Here is an 18010-nt window from a genome sequence, read left to right on the forward strand (position 1 = left end):
GAGAGGCAATTTCAGCAAAAGCAGGGAGGACATCCTGGCAGTCTGGCTCTGGATTATGCAGTCATTTGCTGGTTTGGAGTAATGTGGAGGATTTTGCTCATCTTTTCTGATATGCTAGGTAAGGGGAAGTGGAATCTGTGTCTGTTCTCTCCCAGACTTGAGGTCTTCTGTGTTCCATGGTAAGTCTTGCACTATTTTCATACACTTTCTTTTCTGGGACACATTTCTAGCAATTGGCATTTTCATATTTCAGTTTTTTTGTTGAAGGTCTTGCCATTTCAGCTGTTACCTGGAAATCTGTAGTACTTGAACTGCTTGCCACACAACTCCACTCCTTAGGTTTGAAGCCCTCGGACAAATTGCTGTCATCAGTTAGCAGTTTTCCACCAGTGTGGTTTGTGTAGCCTGGAGGTTCTTTTTTCCTTCTGTAATGCTGTGGTGTTCTGCTGCCACCTAATTCATTTGTATGGCAAATGGCACTGGAAATAATTGACAACAGAAACAGAGTAGTAAAAAGAGCTCCTGAGCCATTCCGCTTTTTGGCTTGCTTCTTGTTTGAGTGACACAAACCCTTGGAACATCATCCAGAGAAGTTTACATGGTGATAGCTCACCTGCTGTACTGTGGACTCTTACGTGTTCTTGACCCTCTCAATAGTAAATGTACCTCTTAGAGCAAAGGAAGGGATTCACTGACCATAAATGTTAGTCACTGATTTGTGAATGGTGGGAGTGTTTTGTCATTACGGTTCTACTTCAACAAACTTGGCTGACCATCTTGACTTTAGTAGGTATTCGAGACAGTGGATTACCATCTTTATTGCTGTAACTTGTCAAGCATTATATGCTAGTAGATTCTAGTTTCATTGTTGCAGGTGGAAAGTATTTTTACTTTTAAGTTTCCATTCTGAATGTGTTTTGACTAAACATGCCAATAAACTACTGATGTCTGCAGCATTTATCCATGTCCCTAATTCTCTTGCATGCAGGTGGCTGTAGAGCCCTGGCACCCCTCACTCACAGAAAAGATTGTAAGAGCATTGTTGCTGACCTGGCCGGGGACAGTGGCAAGCTGCAGCAGCACAGCGCCGTGTGCTTTCAAGTGTTTGACTTTGGTGGTTTCTTTCACCTTGGGGTGTGTGTGTGTGTGGCCCAGGGAGGCTGTGAGCTCCTCTGGGACTCCTCCCAGACGTGTCCTAGGATTCCTCCACACCCTGCCAGGCTGCAGCGTCTGGCTGCGGGATACAGCTTAAACGGTTATTGCAGTGGTGCTGGGAGGAATGTGAGCTGAGCTGTCTTTAACATAACAGACTAGAGTTGCTTACTCTCCACTGTAGTGTCATTGACTTTTGATGGTGCAGAACTGTTTGCCCCCAATTTCCTGTTTTTTTACTTCTTGTGTTTGTTGGCAGCTACCCAAAAAGCTTGGTAAAAGGGTTATTCTTGCACTGCTCATAGATAAGGTGTGGCTGAATCATGGAACCTCTGAAGTTCCTGGTAGTTGCTGTTGGCTGTGTCTTGTTGAGGGCATGTCTTGCCTGTAATATTTCCTGATGAAAGGCAGTTAGGAAGTGACTGAAAAGTAATACAGTCTTGTGAGCTGGAATGCTGAATGAAAAACCTGGATCCTGTAGAAGTCCCAGAGTCTCCAAAAACTCAGAGGAGCACTCTCCACAGCTACAAGATGTGCTGATCTTCAGAGATCTCCAGAGAAACACGATCCCCTGTGCCAGCGATGAGGGCCTGCAGCTTTCAGACCTTGGTGCCTTGAGTTGTGAGATAAATTGTGCTAGTTCATGTTATCTGGGGCTGAGGGCAAGGGCAGGAGATAATGGTGTCTCAAACTCCACAGGGTCAGCCAGGACCTGCTTTCGAGCCACGAAGTCTTGTGTATTTCAGATTGTTCAAGAGCACCTTCCATCAGCATCGGAGCTGGCGTGACGGCCTTAGTGCAGGTAAGAGAGGAAATACCAGGCCAGCTGAGGGATGTCACACAGCAGTGACCTGCTGGCTGCTGCACAGGCCTCACCCATTCCCTGGCAGTGCCCATGCTCCAGTATCTTTACAAAGCCCAGTGGTTGCACAGCAGCCTTTGCAGTACAGTGACTGCTGGGCTTTTACATGTCGTGGAGAACTCCAGCTTGGAATGGTGATTTTTTGGACATGGTAAAGGAAGATAACAGGCTGCCTGATAATCCTTGGGAAAGCCATTGACGTCTGCTTAAAGCGTGGCTTCTTGCAAGGAGAAAAGCAGATTAGGAAGTCATTTTCCCTTTGGCTTGTGCTCTGCCTGCTGTTCCCTGGGCCTGAGCTGAAAGGGGACGTCTTGGTAACAGTGGTGCAGCGCTTGCTGTTCCCTGGGAAGGGTGGGAACTGTGGGAAGTGCAGTGTGTGTGTGTAGGAATTAAAGCTGAGAGCAGCTCTTGCAGACACAATGTTCCTCTTGGCTGCCTTGTTGCAGTAGGGGCTTCATTGCATGCCTGTCCCTTACTCTGGAGTCCCTGAGTGCCCTGAGAGGTGACGCTGAGTCGTTAATCCAGAACTGGTCCAGCGGGACACCAAGGAGTGGGAGTTCCCTGCCCTCAGGAGCCCATATTGCCCTGCAGCCCGCACAGCCAGCAAGTCCCAAAGTGCAGCTACACAAGGGCTGCTCTGGCACTGTGTGGTCACATTTGTCCTAAGGGACCAAGGACACACATTTGGCTGTTGTGTGACCTGGGCACTGTGCCCTGCCAGAAGCCAGTAAGGAGTGAGGGGGTGTGCTCTGCCTGGAGCACAAATGAGGGGTGTCTGTCTGGGATAGAGTGGGTCATTGTGGGATCAGGACCAAGTCCCTTCACTGGCTCAGACCACTCCTCAGCAAAGAGGAGAAACACGAGCCTGTCAGGGCACGTGCAGAGCACAGCAGCTCTGCCAGAGCCTCTCCTGGAGCATCACAGGGGCAGCAAGAGCTGCTGATGTTTCCCTGAGAAGGAGCACTTGGACTTCGCCTGGCATGTCGGCCTCTGCTGATCTGCAGGCAGGCATTGCTGTGCTGGGGGCAGAGGAGGCTGCTCTGTGCAAAGCTGGCTCAGTGCCCCCGTGCTGCCCCAGGCCTCTGGCTCCGTCGACCTGCTTACAGGAAGGAATAAAGATTCTGCAGGTAAGCATCGACCAAGGATCGTGTTCCTGTGCAATAAAACATGCTGCAGAATGAGCCTCTTCATCACAGCGGGCTGCAGGGTGTGACACCCGTGTGTTGCTGCTGGGTTCCGGACAGGAATTGGGCTCATGTGAAATGCGGCTCGGCTGCCCCCTCTCCACGCCGGGCCTCTGACAGCAGCGGCCGTTCGGGAACGGGGAAGAGCTGGGATCGCTTCTCACCGGGAATGATCAGGGACCAAACCTGGCTGCCACTGTGGGTGACACGGGTCCCGTTCCGGGAGCGGGCAGGGCCCTGCAGGGACACAGGGAGCCGTAGCTCGGGAAGCGCCGCCGTGGGGCCGCAGCACCGGCTCGGCTGCGTTGGGATGCGCTCGGGGCCGCTGCCTGCAGTACCGGGGCGCGTCCCGCAGGGGGCGCCCCGGCGGGGGCTGCGGGGCGGGGCCGGGGCGGAGCGCCGGGGGCGAGCCCCGCCCGGGGCCGGAGCCGTGCGCGCCCCGCGGCTTTTCTGGGAGGGCGGCGGGGTCCTGGCGGGGCTGTGGTTTGGCAGCGCCTCGGGGAGAAGGGCACGGTCCCCGCGGCCGTGACTGGGCTGTAACGGGGAGCCGGACGCTGCCCGGCCGCGTGGTCGGGGCCGGCTGCTGGTAAAGGGGCCGGGGTCCCCGCCCTTTCCGGGCTGCGCTGTGCGCTTGGGGAGACCTTTGGGTGTCTGCGGGCACGGACGAGGCGTTCCGGAGCTCGGGCCCAGGGTGAGTACGTGCTCTCCCACCTCGGGGCTGTCCCGAACTGCGGTTCCCAGCCGGGGGCAGGAGCAGCCGTGCCGGGGCTGTGCCGGGAGCTCAGGGCTGCCCCGGCCTGGGGCCTATCCCGCGGCAAAGTGTGACATGGCAGAGAAGGGAGTCAAGGGTGCTCTGGAACTTGGAACCTACACCAGTGTTTTCCAAACATGTTCGCAGGGATTCAGCTGCAGGGAGGCTGCAGAGAAGGCTGCTCGGCACTGCTCCCCAAAATGGACCCTCCCCGAATGGGGTCTCGCAGAGGATGGAACAATTGCAGCCACCGGGTCATTGCTGTGAAATTCGGTCAGTCTGGGGAAGGCTTTCCTGACTGTCCCTGTCTCCGAGCCAGCTGTGCCCTGTCCAGCGGCCCTGCCTGGGCAGCCGGCTCGGCACAGCTGGGTCCCTGCTCCCAGGCTCACCGGAGGGAGGCAGAGCCACCAAAGGAAGGGGCAGGTGGGCCCTGGAGCCACGGCAGGAGGAGGGAGAGGAGGCAAAGCCTCTGCACCCGCCCTGGGCCCAGGAGAAGCTTCTGAGAGGCACCGGGAGCTCGTGTTTGTCCAGAAAGCTCAGGAGCTCCAGGGAGGCTCAGGGGGTGCCCCGGCCCCTGCAGCACTGCGAGAAAAGGGGCAGGTGAGGGTGCACAGGGGTCGGCTGCAGTCCTTAGAAGCAGGGTCTGCTTTCACCACTGTTGTGCTGCCTGCAGGGACCAGTCGTGTGCATTGGGAGCTCCTGCTGGGGCAAAAGCTTTGTCTTCCAAGGGGCAAAGCTGCAGCCTCTTCCTCACCAGGGACTGCCTCCACACAGGAAGCAGCACAGGGGACTGGCCGAGGGGCTCAGCCTGGGCACGGCCCCAGCAGGAGCAGCCCTGGGCACACTGGCACAGGAGGATGAGCCAAGGTGAGGAGCACGGCCCCAGCGTGGCACCAAGAGGCGCTGGCACAGGAGGATGAGCCCAGGTGAGTGCTCTGACCTGGGCAGCTTTGGGGAAGGTTGCGGGATCAGGCAGGAAGGAAGGAAGGAATGCCCCGATGCACGTGACCTGAGGAAGTTGTGCCGGGCTCTGGCTGAGGGGAACGCGCTGTGCCGGTTCTGGTGCTGGCCCTGCTGGGGCCCCTTTGGGCTGGCAGCGGGCTGCAGCAGGGCCGGGGTCACGGCTGTGCCTCCGCACTGTGCTTGGCCGTTCCTTGGGAAGAACGTGGTTGTGCTTTGGTTTCTGGTTGTGTGGCCTGTCCTGTCCTGGCGTGGTTTGGGGCTGCACTGGCAGTGCTCCTGGACAGGGCCCTGGCTGCCGGGGGGCTGGGACAGGAACTGGGGCTGGGATTCAGCCGTGCCTGACGATGGTGGGAGCCGTCACTGCGAAGGGAGCTGGGAGAAGGGGCCGCACCAGAGCTGCCCGAGGGTGGCTTCTCCTCACACCATCGGCAGCCACCCAGGGCTGCTGCTGCTGCTTTGGCTTCTGGTCCCAGACGGGCTGGGGACGATCCTGCCCCGCTCCCCCTCCCGGGGGGCTTCTGGTTGTTCTGGGCCCTTGGTGGCCGGTGTCATTTGCTCCTTAGTGCCGGCCTTGGCTCGGCGTTGTTTGAGGGACGTGCCCTGTGGCGTGTTCAGGCTGGGATCAGGGTCGTGCTGTGCCTGGCCCAGTGGTGTTTGTCAGGATGGGCAGCACAGTCTGTGGCTCCCCAGTCCCGCTCTGGGGCAGGGTGAGGGTGGCTGGGGGAAGGTGCTGGGCCGGGCCAGGCTCAGCCCCAGTGTTGTTTGGTGGCTGGTTCCCACAGTGCCCCTCACTGAGCAGAGGGCTTGCAGCAATCTGTGCCTCCTCCTCTGCTCCTCTGGGCAGAAACGTGCATTTTTGGGGCTGAGCCCCGAGCTCTCCCGTTGAGATTTCTGCCTCCCTGTCCTCGGTGCACGGTCTGTGCCCAAAGCAGGGGCAGCAGGGAGGGAAGGGCTGCCCCTGCCTGGGAGGGGGGACAGGCATCTCGTGTGGGGCTGTGCTGTGCACCCCGGCGATGCTGACTGACCCCCTTTGCGCAGAGACAGAGGAGACGCTGCTGCACCACGTCCCTGCAGAGCCCCGCCTCCCTCCTGCTCTCAGGGCTGGGACTGGGAGCCACCTCCGTGCAGACAGAGAGCGGCCCCTGGTCTGGCTTCACTCCCCGAGGGAAGAGGCTGCTCAGAGCTCCTGGTTAGGGACATCCACGCCTGCGCCTGGCTGGCAATCCGGGGTGCACCAGTTCCAGATCCAGCCACGAGAGGTTCCTGCTGCAGCTGCAGGTGAGCTCAGCTCTCCCTCAGGGACGCCTGTGCCTGTGACAGCTCCAGCTGATGGACACCGGACAAGAGCTGTTCCTGGTGCTCACAGCTCCTGCTGATGGACCCCTGCTGACTTATTGCTCAGGATATCTGAGGGCCCAGGTGATGTCTGTTCCTTCTGCTTGTTTCACTTGCAGGTGTTACCCAGTCCAGCTTGCTGAACCCCCAGCTCTGGCTGTGGCGTGTTCTTCATTCCAGCTCTGGAACTGAGATGCTGCAGTTGATGGCTGCTCCAGTTCCTTCCAGCTCTGCCTTAATAACTGCTGCTTTTTGTTACAAGCCACTTTAAAGCTCCAGCTAATTGCGGTTATCTGGGCTTTTGGCCAAGTTGTACATGACTCACTGTCATCAATTACATATAGCTATTGACTTTGTTATAACTATTAACTATTTATTGTCATAAAGTTATTGTTTAAATAGAAATAGAAGTCATAACTGTTGGTTGTGCACAATAAACAGTTGGACGTGGAAAAGGGGCTGAAAAGTGCTTTTCTTTCCTGAGCCTGTCTCAGACCCCTGAAACAGCCTGGGCCGTGCTGGTGTCCTTATGTTTGGGGACCAAGGCGACCGGACCCCTCCTCCAGAGAGGGTCCTCATCCCCAGCCCTCCCCCCAAAGGCCCTCCCCAGCCTCTGCTCTGGGGGCTGAAAGCAGCCAGCTGAGCTGCTGTTTCCAGGTTTCTGGGAAGTGCCCCTTGGTCATTTTTCTGAGTCCCAGAAACACTGGACTAGACCTGCATCCCCCCTCCCCCCGGGACCCCCTCCTAGTGAGGGGGCCCCTGTAACTCGGACCCCCCACTCCAGGACCCCCGCAGTGTGATTGACGTTGGGAAAGCCGGAGCCCCGGCACTGCAATGGGGGGACCCCAGCGAGGGCGGGGGCGCCGGGCTCCGGCCCTCAGGGCTTTATTATTGCCCAGCACCCCGAACCCCGCGGCTGCGAGGGAAGGAGAACGAGAATAGGGGAGCAGAGGGGTAGGTCAGGGCAGGTGGGGAGAGGTCGGGGTGTGCAGGGCAGCAGGGGACGGGGCTGGGGGGAAGGCAGGGTGGAGGAAGGAGCAGGACTGAGGGCAGGTGGGGGGGGGGGGGGGCGGGGGAAAGCGGAGCAGGGAAAAGGGGCAGGGGGGAGCCCAGAAGGGGAGGGAAGGAAGAGGGAGAGAATAGAGCAGTAGGGTAGGGTAAGGTTGGGGTGCGGTAATAGAGAGGTAGAGAGGGGGCGGCGGGGGACGGCCGTAGGGGGGGAAGGAGGGGGGGTATTTGGGGAGGAGGGTGTAGGGGGTGGGGGAGGAAGGGAGGGTTGAAGGGAGAGGTATAGAGAAAAAGAAACACAAAAGAAAAGAAACGCAGAACAAAAACATAGAGAAAAAGAGCTATAAGGCCCCGGCCGGCAGCATCCCCAACACCCCCCCCCCCCCCCCCCCCCCCCCCCGAACGCCGAGGAGCAACCAGCTCTGCCGCGCCCTCCCCGTGCCTTAAATCCCCAAGGCCCCGCCCCGCGCAGCCGCACTGGGCTCCCTCACACCTGTGCCGGCCCGGCCCCGGGGCCCCGCCTCCCCCCGCCCATAAATCCCGGCGGATCCGCGCCTGTCCCGCTCTCTGCGGGGGATGCGCAGCTCGGGATGCAGTGGGAGCGGCGGTCGGAGCGCTGTGCGGAGATCCGGATCGGGGGCTGCTGCTGCGCGGGGTCCAAAGCGCTCAGGTGGCACCCGGGGATTTGGGTCCTGATCCTGCCGGTATTTCCTGCGGGAGCTGGGCCGAGCCACTTCTTCCTCGGCGGGCAGGGTGCGGGTGCTGGGGCTGGAGGATCAAGGTGGGATTGGGGCTGGGATCGGGACCGGCATCGCCGCGTTCGGAAAGAATCACTCCGGGACAGGCGCTGCCGCTCCGGCTGCAGCCGGCGCAGAGCTGGGTCCCGCCGGGGCTCCGGCTCCGGCTGCGGCAACAGGGAGCCCGTGCTGTGCTACTGCCATGCCCGCCAGGAGGACGACGCTTCCTGGGAGCAGCCTCTGGATCGCGGCTGGAAGCGGGAAGGACACGGACACCGCCCGTACCGGCCCCGGGACCCCATCGGTATCGCCGCCCGCCCCGCGGGGCGCCCCCTGGCGGACGCGGCGCCGCCCCGCAGCGCCCCCGGCCCGGTAACCCCGGGGGGACACCGAGCCCCCCCGGCCCGGTAACCCCACGAGCACCGCGCTCCCCTACGAGCCCCAGCGCCCGCAGCCCCTTCTCCGTGTCCGCACCCCCGGGGCTGCAGCGCCCCGGCCGGAGCAGCCGCTCTGGGACGGCCGCTGGGGCCGAGGCGTTGCTGCTCCCGCTCCCATTGTGCCTGGTGTGGGACTGGAGCCCCAGGGAAACACGAGGGAAAAAACCCCAGTGTTAAAAAACCAGTGACAACTGTTTGTTCTTTATTTCCAGAGCCTGGAGGATCATGGAGTCAAATGCTGAGAAGTGACCGGCCCAGCTGCACACTGAACACAGAATTTTGGTGTTCTCAGTACCCTGCTCCAAACACCTGAGCCAATCCCAGGGTTGTTCCAAAGGTCCTGCATGGGATGGGAATGACTGCTGCCAGTAAGAGACCTCCTCTACAAATGCAGCTCCTTCCCTTCTGCTAATGCTGCTTTACACACCAGCCCCTGCAATGGCTGTAGGGCAGAACTGGCTGGCACTCAACATGTCAGCACCAAACTCTTCCCCATAACCCCGATTCTTCTGCCCTTTCCAGGATTTACCCAGCAGCTGTAAATGTGCTCACGCAATGTCCCTTTGTTTCCCCAGGAAGAAGCGAACAAGACAAGTCCTGAGGGTTACCCTGCTCCGTGGGGAAGTTCCTCTGGAGAGTGGCAGGGGCCGTTTCCTGCAGGTGAGCGCTGCCAGGCCAAAGCGACGGTGGCTGCTGAGGCCGGGGCTGTTTCTGGGCCCAGAGGCCTCGGTGTCTCCTGCTCGCTGCCAGCCGTGCTCCCTCGTGTTCCCTCGGGGTGTCCCAGCTGGCCGGGAGCGCAGGGCAGGAGGAGCAGAAGCTCCTGAAGGCAGCAGCCCCTCGTGTCTGTGGGAGCTGCAGGAGGAGCTGTGCCTGCACCGTGGCTCCTGGGCCAGGGGCTGCTCTGAGCAGGCCCGTGGAAATGCTCCAGCCCACACAGAGCACCAAGAGCCCAGGAGGAGCCCAAGGAGCAGCTGGCATTACCTGGGAATGGAGGCACGGCCCCTTTGCACAGGGGCTCACGCAGCAATTCCCGGTTCAGAGCTCCCACACAGCTGCCAGCCATGTCCCAGCCACCCCAAATCCCTTCCCTCCTGCCCAGCCTGAGGCCACCATCCATCAGCAGCATTGAAGCCAAGGCAATCTTCCCCCACAGGTATTAAATCCCAGGCAGTAGCCCTCAGAGATACCTGAAAATCAGTGGGATGGAGTTTGGAGTTTTTCAGGGATCCAGCTGCAAGTGCACAAGTGGTGGAAAGCTTTCACAGGTAGGTCCCACTGGAGGTGTGCTGAAGACAGGGATGTGCATCCCTTTCCTGAGAGAAAGGAATTTGGAGAGGCCACTGCTGAGGCTCTGAAAGGAGCTGAGCTCCTGCAGGGAGAGATGTCCCCCCCTGGGCACAGGGGCTGCCCCAGCACAGGCTGGGAGCACATCTGGCCACTGCCTTCTCCTGCTTTAGACACCAACTGGATGTTCTCCATCCTGGAGCTCAGGGGGGTGAAATCAGCTCAGTTCCAGGCAGCTCTGTCCAGTGACCCCAGGGACACCATTGGGGTGAGGGTTATAAATGCCAGTTCTATGGAATGTAACCCTGTCCTTGTCCCTGTGCTGCTGAGCTTCCTTGGAAGCTCTGCTGGCTCCTGGCACAGCTGCTGTCCAAGGCAGCAGCTCTGCATGGGAATGCCCACACTCCATGGGGCACTGGGAGGTTACTGCAGTGGCAATGGAGCAGGGAATCTGGGGCTCTGGGTGTAATTCATCACAACTAGCACAGCTGACAGGGAACCCCAAATCTGGGCCCCACACAGAGAACAATCTTAGTCCTGCCCTGTCAGCTCAAACCCCTGGGCTGGGAAGTTTTGGGAATTAAATGTATGGAATTATACAAATCACAGCAAGTGGCATTACCCAGAGGGACAATCCAGGTCCCAGACAATTCCTCCACCATCCACTATGGGGGAAAACACCCTGTGCCTGCCAGGAGCTCTGACTCTGCTTTTCCTACCAGCTCCTGAGCAGTGTCAGGGCCACCATGAGAGTTTGAAAATCCAAATAGACCCCATATCCCACACAGTGATATAAATAAATAAATAATCCAAATAAAGAAATGCATTCTTGTCATCAAAGCTCAAAACTGTGTCAGGAGTTCTGACAACAAGTTAATGGGATTCCCAGCAATCTCATCAATGCTCTTGGTTTCATGTTTATGTATTTTTAATCCCTCAGTGGGCAGCCTGTACAACTTATCCTGGGATTTAGAGGTTGAGCAGGGCTGGCTTTGGCTTGACCTTCACCTCTGGCCCCAGCCTGTGCAAACACACCTCGTGCCAGGGTGGGTGAGCTCCTCACCTCAGCTTTTCCCTCCTAAACATCCCCTACTTATTTCCCTGTAGATTAACTCAGACTTTGCCCCAAACCATCCACTCCTCACCTCCATGTGGCCTCCAAGTGTCCATTCTGCTCCTCACAGGTGCCCTGGTGACACCACGTTGGTCCCTCTGCCCTTCTCCAGCCCGAGGCTGCTCCTCTGCTCGCTCTCTCCAGCCTCATCCCACAGGGATCCTCTTGTCCCTTCCCTGCTGGCTGCTGCCAAGGAAGGAGCACACAGTGAGTCCCAGGGCTGCCCCCTCAGCCCGGGAGAGTCCTGGCTGTGGGCCCTCGGATTTCCCAGGGGAATTGTCTGCTGGGCTCCCTTCAGTGACCTCAGCAATTCCCTCACAAATGCCACCTCACTGCCCCTGACATCCCCTCACATTGCATTTTCCTACACAAACAGTTCTTGTATCCCCTCTAGACTACACCAGGTTTTCAGCTACATGAATGGCATCATCTGTGCCCACTGCTCGTTATTCACCCAACCAAAATCAAGAGCAAATGTTGGTTGGGCTTTAAGAACTTGAAATAAATTTAAATCAAAATAAATCACCTTTTTCTTCTGGGTTTTTTCCCTTTGGATGCTGGACTTCCCTCTGAGGATGTGTGCTGAGCTCTGGGTGGAGGGGCCTGTCAGGCTGAATGGCTGAGTTTGTGTTCTTTCACTGGGCATCAGAAATTGCCCCAATCCCTTTCCCAGGCTGTTCCCAGGCTGTGCTCAGGCTGTGGCAGCACAGGCAGACGCAGCTCTCAGCACTCCCTGCTCCAAACACAACTCTGGCCTCCACTGCAATCTGTCTCTGCTGGGAGGTTTTCTCCTAGAGAAATCAAAGAATTGCTCATGGCAATTGGGAGAATGAATTTCCACAAGGGAAGTAAGGAATAAAATCCTGCTCTAGGAGCCCCTGGGATCTGCAGGGCTGCTCAGGGAAGGGGACATTCACTCCCTGCAGTGCCCCCAGCCCACCTGCAGCCCCAGCACAGGCTGCCAGCTGGGCTCTGCCAGCCCCTCTCTGTCACCCTCCCTGTGCTGCTCCCTCTCAGTGCCCTGGGCAATCCAGCCCTGAGCCTGAGCAGCCCAAAGCTCTGGCTGGCAGCCCAGGGACAAAGGGACACTGCCAGGGATGAGGCACATTCCCAGCAAACGCTCCCAACAGAGCACAGAGGCACCCCTGGAGCTCCTGGCTGGGGCTGGCAGGAGGGCACAGCCCCAGGGGGTGGCAGTGGCAGTGACAGCAGCAAAGTGCCACGGTCTGGTGGCACAGCAGAGACACCAAGGCAGCAGTGCCCACGGGAGGGGCACAATCAGTGCTGCTCCCTGTGCTGCCCCATCCCAGCAGGAAAGCTCCAGGGGGGATGGAAACTCCTCCCCTTCCCCCAGCCCCAGGTAAGCACTGCTCAGTTTCACACACCCAGCTCTCACCTCCAGCTGCTCTGGGGCTGCTGCCACATCCCTGCCAAGGTGCCAAAGCCACTTGGGACAGGGCTCCCTCTGTGTCCCAGGGGATGGCAGGGACCAGGGTGCTCCAGCAAGGACAGCCTGAAACCAGAGCAGATGTCTCAGGGTCAGCAACGGGCTGGGGACAGGAGCTCTAAACCCAGATTGCTGAAAACAGCCCCAAAATGTTCTATGATCACACCTTTAAAATGGCTCCAAAGGGCAGCAGCTCCACTGCCAGACCAGCACCTGCACCATTCCCTGTGCCAGCCCTGGCTCACTGAAAAACAAAACAAATCAGCCATCACCCAGGCCTTGTTTGCAGAATTCCTGCTCCAAACCCTCACCTTTCCTGCCCAGCACTGAGGGAAATCTGACACAGCATTATAAGTAACCTTTGCTGAGAGCAGCCATCACCCCAGTCCCCCAGCCTTGGCAAGATTTGCAGTGAATGGACCTAAGTTCTAATCCTGAACCTAAATTCCTGTCAGTTTTTGTTAGAAAGATACTGGACAGTAAATCCTGCAACAGAATTGAAAAATTGCACAAGGAATAACAAGGCCCAGAGCAAACCCAACCACCCCCATCACTGCTGCACCCCAGTTTTGGGAGAAACGCTGATATCATTTCTAAATACTCCCCTTCCCTCCCACTCAGTCTCCAGCCCAAAGCCCACTTCTCACAGACACAAACTGAGCAAGGCTGAGGCATTGTTCCCAGCAGCAGATGCAATTGCTGAACTCCCTTTTCCCTGGACTGCTCTTCTAAGCACTTGCAGGAAACTCACCTGAGCCCAGAGACTGCTCTGCTTTCCCAGAGGGAAACAGAGCCCGATGGGCCCCAGCTCTGGCACCACATTGCCCTTGTCCCTGCTGACCTGGGAGGCCACAGGTGAGCCCAGTCCCTCAGAGCCCATCCCTGGCACCAGGAGAGCTGGAGCTGTTCCCAGATGCCAGTGCCCTGCAGGGCTGTGCTGACAGAGCACAGGCTGAGCACTGTGCCAGCCCCATCCCTCATTCTCCTCCCGCTGCTCCCAAACCCTCCCAGCCCTGCCCCTGCGTCCGTGCCAGGGCCAGGCTCTGCCCCAGCCCCAGCAGGGGCTGTCACCCAGCCCTGCCCCAGCCCCAGCCCTGGCAGAGCTGGGAATGCACCGAGAGCTCCTGACCCCAGAGCAGCCCTGGGGGCACAGGCAGTGCCCAAGCTGCCCCTCGGGGCACGGCCAACACCACAGCTCCCTCAGCCCCAGGAACTCTGGCATTTGTCCCTTCACCTCTGCCCTTGTCCAGCAGACACAGCTGGGGCTGGGCTGTCAGGAATGGCATTCCCAGGGCAGACAGTCCCAGCAGAGAGGAAAAGAGGAGCCCTGTGTCCCTCTGACTTACCCCACAGCGTGGGCAGGCCCAGAGCCCTCCAGCGCAGAGCCCGGTGCTGAGGCCTCTTGCCTTTGGCTGCCCAAACACCAAAGCTTTTGGCAAAGATGGGAGGAGTTTGGTGATTTTTCCTGCCCTGAAAGAGAGGAGAAAAAGAAAATTAAGTCCACTGTGGAAGTCAAAGGATCCCAGCTCTCATACTTCTGCCCTGATTGCTCCCTATGGGGTTTTATCCATGAGAGGTGACACCAATTCAAACATCAACGTGTCCTTTGCCAGCATTTTTATTCCTGACTATTTCAGACAATAACAGGATGCTCATTTTCCATATTGCATTCTCTGCCTAATTTGAACAGAACCATTTTTATCCCAGACCCCACGTGTCAGCCATTCCATCCTTTACCACTGGACTTGGCACAAAGGCAGGGACACCCAGGAAGCTGCATCACAAGAAATCCCAGAGAGAATCCCCTCCAAACCTCACAGACAAAGGTTTTTGCGTTTGGGACACAAGAAAGGCCTTTGGCCATTTGCATCCATGTGCAAAGCCCACACTGAGCACTTGGCTTTAAAGATGTTGCACTTGAAGTTACAGACATAGAACTGCTCTGGGATTTGGCATTTCCTGCACCCACACAAACACATTAAAGGAATGAAGTGCAGAGCCCTGAAGTTTGGTTATTCCAATGCTGTTTTGGTAGTGCCACTTGACACACCAAAATCCACAGCAACACTTCAAAAAATGAAAAGCAACTTTCACCCCCACATCCCCCTTCCTTTAGATTTTGCAGGTTTGGGGTCCTCTTAAGAACAGGTTAAAGGAAAGAAGAAGAAAAGCCCAGGACCTGCTACCAGCCAGTGCACCAAGCACCTGTTTCCCACAGATTCCCCTCACAGCTGATGGCTTTTCTAGGAAAGCTTCAGTTCCCCTATCACAATCACCTGGCAGCACTCAGTGCCAGCCCCAAAGGGCAGTGCCCATCTCTGAGCTGTGCCAGGGAGCTCAGTCCCTCTCTGTGGGACAGAACCTGCTCTGGGCCCCAGAGCTGACTCCAATCCCTGCTGGCTGAACTGTCCGGCTGTAGGATCCAGCTGGGGGCTGCAGGGCAGAGTGTGTGACCCTGTGTGACAGCCAGGCTCCAAAGGCAGCCCCTGGTGCCCCAGCACTGCTGCTGGCAGCGCTGGCAGCCCTGGCACGGATGGGATGGAGCCTCCCCACAGCTCTGTGCCCTGGCACCGAGGGTGGCACAGCACAGAGGCTGCTGGAAGTGAAACCAACGCTGCATTTCCACGGGCACTGATGGCACTGAGAGCCCAGCCCAGAGCTGCTCCTGCCCAGCACAGCAGCCCCAAGTGCTGCTGCGGGCCCGGGCTCTGAGGGAGCCCTGCAGCTGCGACAGCAACGCAGCAACAGCAATTCCCAGGCACAGAGAGATCCATCCCCAGCTGCTCCAACAACTGAACCTCTGTGGCTCAGCCCCAGGGCTGTCCCTGCTCCAGGCAGGAGGAGCCACACAGCCCCGAGCCCGGGGCACACCCTGCCCTGCCCCAGGAAACAAGGGGCTCACGAACCTTTGGGGACACTGCTGTCCCCAGAGGGGTTTGACAAAACATCCAGCAGTGTGGATCTGTAATAAAGACAGCTTGTACCTATCCTTGCAACAGACTCACCTATGTTATTTCCTCAAAGTCTCTGTTTTAATGTATTTTGCTATTCCAGGTGTTTAAACGAGATTGACCATGAGCTCTGCACCCTTGCCACGCTCCCAGCCCTAAGGAAGAGCTGGACATCCTCACACCCATCCAGTCTGAGGGAGCTGCTGCAGCATTAAAACATTTAAAAGCCACCCCTGCCCCGAGGGTGTCCAGCCCTGGGAGGTGCCCGGGTGCCAGCCCAGCACTGGATATGGGACACCAGGAGAGCAGCAGCAACAGCCACTGCAGCCTCGGCACTCTCAGCACTCCGGCTGCACCGTCCTCACTGCCCAGCCACTCCCAGCTCTGTTCCCAGGACTCCCAGCAGGAACCTGAGGGCCCTTTCCAGATGCAATCCCCAAAGAACCACTGCTCTCCTCTCTGCCCACCCTCCTGCCCCAGCTCTGACCCCTTTGATCTCCACCACCCACACAGGACACAGAGGAGGCTCTCGGTGCCAGCTGAGACCCAAATCGTTCCAGTGCCTCAGGAAATAAATACAAACAAACTCGTCCCCTCTAGGGTAACAAAATGTCTCGGTGCCCAGCTCCTGTTTCCTAAGGCAAAACACACGGAGCAGGGGAAAGTGGCAAGTCCCAAACCCAACAAAACCTGGTTTGCCATCGGTTTCCATCAGGACTGCTCAGGGTTCCCAGTGCCCCTCAGCTGCAGCCACAGGAGCAGCTTCTCTCTGGGACCCAGGGGTGGGCACAGGGACACCCATCCCGCTGCTTCCCGGGACACAGAGCCCAGCCCAGCCCAGAATGAAACACAACAAATGCAGTTATTGTCTCTGCCATTCGTGTATTAGCTCTGGCACATGTTATTGACCACAGAACTCCTGAGAGAGCACAATCTGTAACTACTGCTCCTGATAAAGTATCATCTGTCAGTTCGTGTGTGCACTGCAGAGCTTTTGTAAATAGCAGTGTAAGAGATACTATTTTAGACTGTAGCATAATAGAGACTCTGAAATGTTAAAATGCTTTTACATGTAAGGAACTCAGAAAATGGTGTAAGATAATTAGGTGATTTCCCACATTTGGGGACAATCTTATCTGAAACACAAGATAACAGAAACAGAAAACAGAACACCGAAAAAAAAGGAAAAATATTATTGACCCTCGTTATCAAATAAGGAGGGAGTGAAAATAAAACAGGATGGCACCACAGGAAGAAATAAAGTATATTGGTTTAATCCACAAGATGGCATGAAGGTTAAAACCAAGCAAAAGAACACCTAAACTCCAAGGACTGTTTGAACATGTATAAACTCTAATGAACATGCACACAGCACTGCAATGGAACAGAATCTAGAGAACACGGTTTAAGGTGACCGGGTGCTCCTGGCAAACAGGAGCACCAGCGCTGCCTTTTATCCCTTAACAAACGTGTAAAAATTCTAAAGAGTGAACTTTGTTTCTCACACAATAAAGCGCTGCCCCCGCAGCCGGGACGAGCCCCAGCTTTATTCCACGGAACGCGATCCCAGAGAGCCGCAGGGCCCGGGACAGCCCCGTCCCACCCACAGCGGGTCCCCCGCAGCAGCAGCGCCCAAAGCAGCCCCGTCCCGCTGTGGGCGCCCCGGCCCCGGTGCCCCCGGCCCCGCTCCCTCCGCTCCGGCCGCTCACCTGAGGGCACCGCCCGCCGCCTCCCGGCGCCGCTGCCGAGCCAAGGCCATTGGCCCCGCTCCTGGCTCCGAGGCCGCGTTCTGCGCTGCAGGGCGCGCTCCGGGGGACGCGGGCCCGGGCAGGGACACGGTGACCCGGGCTGAGGCGGCTGTGCCAGCGTTCTGTCCCCTCACGGGGCTCAGGCCGGGGAGCGGGGCCCGGACACCGGCCGCCATTGCACCGCGGAGCAGAGTCAGGGACGGCCGAAGAGCCGAGTGCGGCCGAGCGGAGCCGACAACAGCCGAGTGTGGCCGAGAACAGCCGAGCGTACCCGAAGGGCCGACCCTGGCCGCGATTTGTCGATCCCAGTTTAGCTGAGGTGAACGGAACGGAACGGGACGGAACCGCGGTCAGCCGAACCGAACTAGATAAGCGGAACCGAACTAGATAAGCCGAACCACGAGATCAGCCCAACCACGGTGAACAATACGAGGTCGGTCGAACCGAATTGAGCTGAATGCAGCGAGCGGCTCCGAGTTCAGCCGAACCGAGCCGAGCTCGGCCGAACCCGGCCTGCTGCTCTCGTGCCCATTAATTAGCGCGAGTGCAGCCCCAGCCTAATGAGCACTGAACGTGTCACAGACACACCAGCCACCCTCCTGACACTGATGCTCCCAGGGATTTTCCTTTTTCCAGGGTCCAGAACTCACCCAAAGGAGTGAGAAAATGCTGTCGGCATAAGGAGCTGCACAGTTCTTGGGAAGGTCCTCGCTGGACAAGTGGCACAAAGGGCACAGGGAGCATTTAAAGCAAACCAAGTGACAAAAAGCCACCTTTAGGTCAGAGAGAGGCTGAATGCCCATAAGGAAATCCACTGAAACAATAAGCTAAGTGATGGAAATTCAGAGTTTGGCTGTGGCCACCACCTTCTGGTAGGAAATGTTATCAGATTATCTGAAATAGTCACAGAACAAGACAAAGAGAGGCATTTTAAATCCTAAGCTTATGAAGTGCAAATGAGATCAAATGCACAAATTCAGGTAAGATATGGACTGTAATCACTGTTTCTGTAGTCAATGACTTCGTGTTCGAACCTG

General features: G+C 57.6%; 1 protein-coding gene and 1 long non-coding RNA gene across 4 annotated transcripts; one reads left to right on the forward strand and one right to left on the reverse strand.

Moving 5' to 3' along the window:
* Positions 1-3633: 3633 nt before the first annotated feature.
* LOC128950919 (uncharacterized) lies at positions 3634-6645 on the forward strand. 3 transcript variants are annotated; one of them, XR_008484402.1, is made up of 4 exons: positions 3634-3889; positions 4707-4875; positions 5953-6190; positions 6367-6645. It is a non-coding gene; the product is annotated as an uncharacterized LOC128950919 (long non-coding RNA). The 3 variants fall into 3 exon arrangements; XR_008484401.1 differs by having other exon boundaries at positions 4724-4875; XR_008484403.1 differs by lacking the exon at positions 4707-4875.
* Positions 6646-9416: 2771 nt separating this feature from the next.
* On the reverse strand, positions 9417-17149 carry LOC128950614 (uncharacterized). Its single transcript, XM_054295481.1, has 6 exons — positions 16935-17149; positions 13621-13744; positions 12224-12340; positions 11354-11618; positions 10859-11013; positions 9417-9742 (listed from the first exon to the last, which is right to left on the reverse strand). The coding sequence occupies exons 1-4, from the start codon at positions 17147-17149 to the stop codon at positions 11463-11465; spliced, it is 612 nt and encodes a 203-aa protein (XP_054151456.1). The 3' UTR covers positions 9417-9742; positions 10859-11013; positions 11354-11462.
* Between the last annotated feature and the right edge of the window lie 861 nt (positions 17150-18010).

The sequence above is a fragment of the Melozone crissalis genome, unplaced genomic scaffold, assembly GCF_028551555.1.
Source record: "Melozone crissalis strain CALT ecotype California unplaced genomic scaffold, PUWL_Pcris_2 ptg000006l_1, whole genome shotgun sequence".
NCBI classification, from domain to species: domain Eukaryota; kingdom Metazoa; phylum Chordata; class Aves; order Passeriformes; family Passerellidae; genus Melozone; species Melozone crissalis.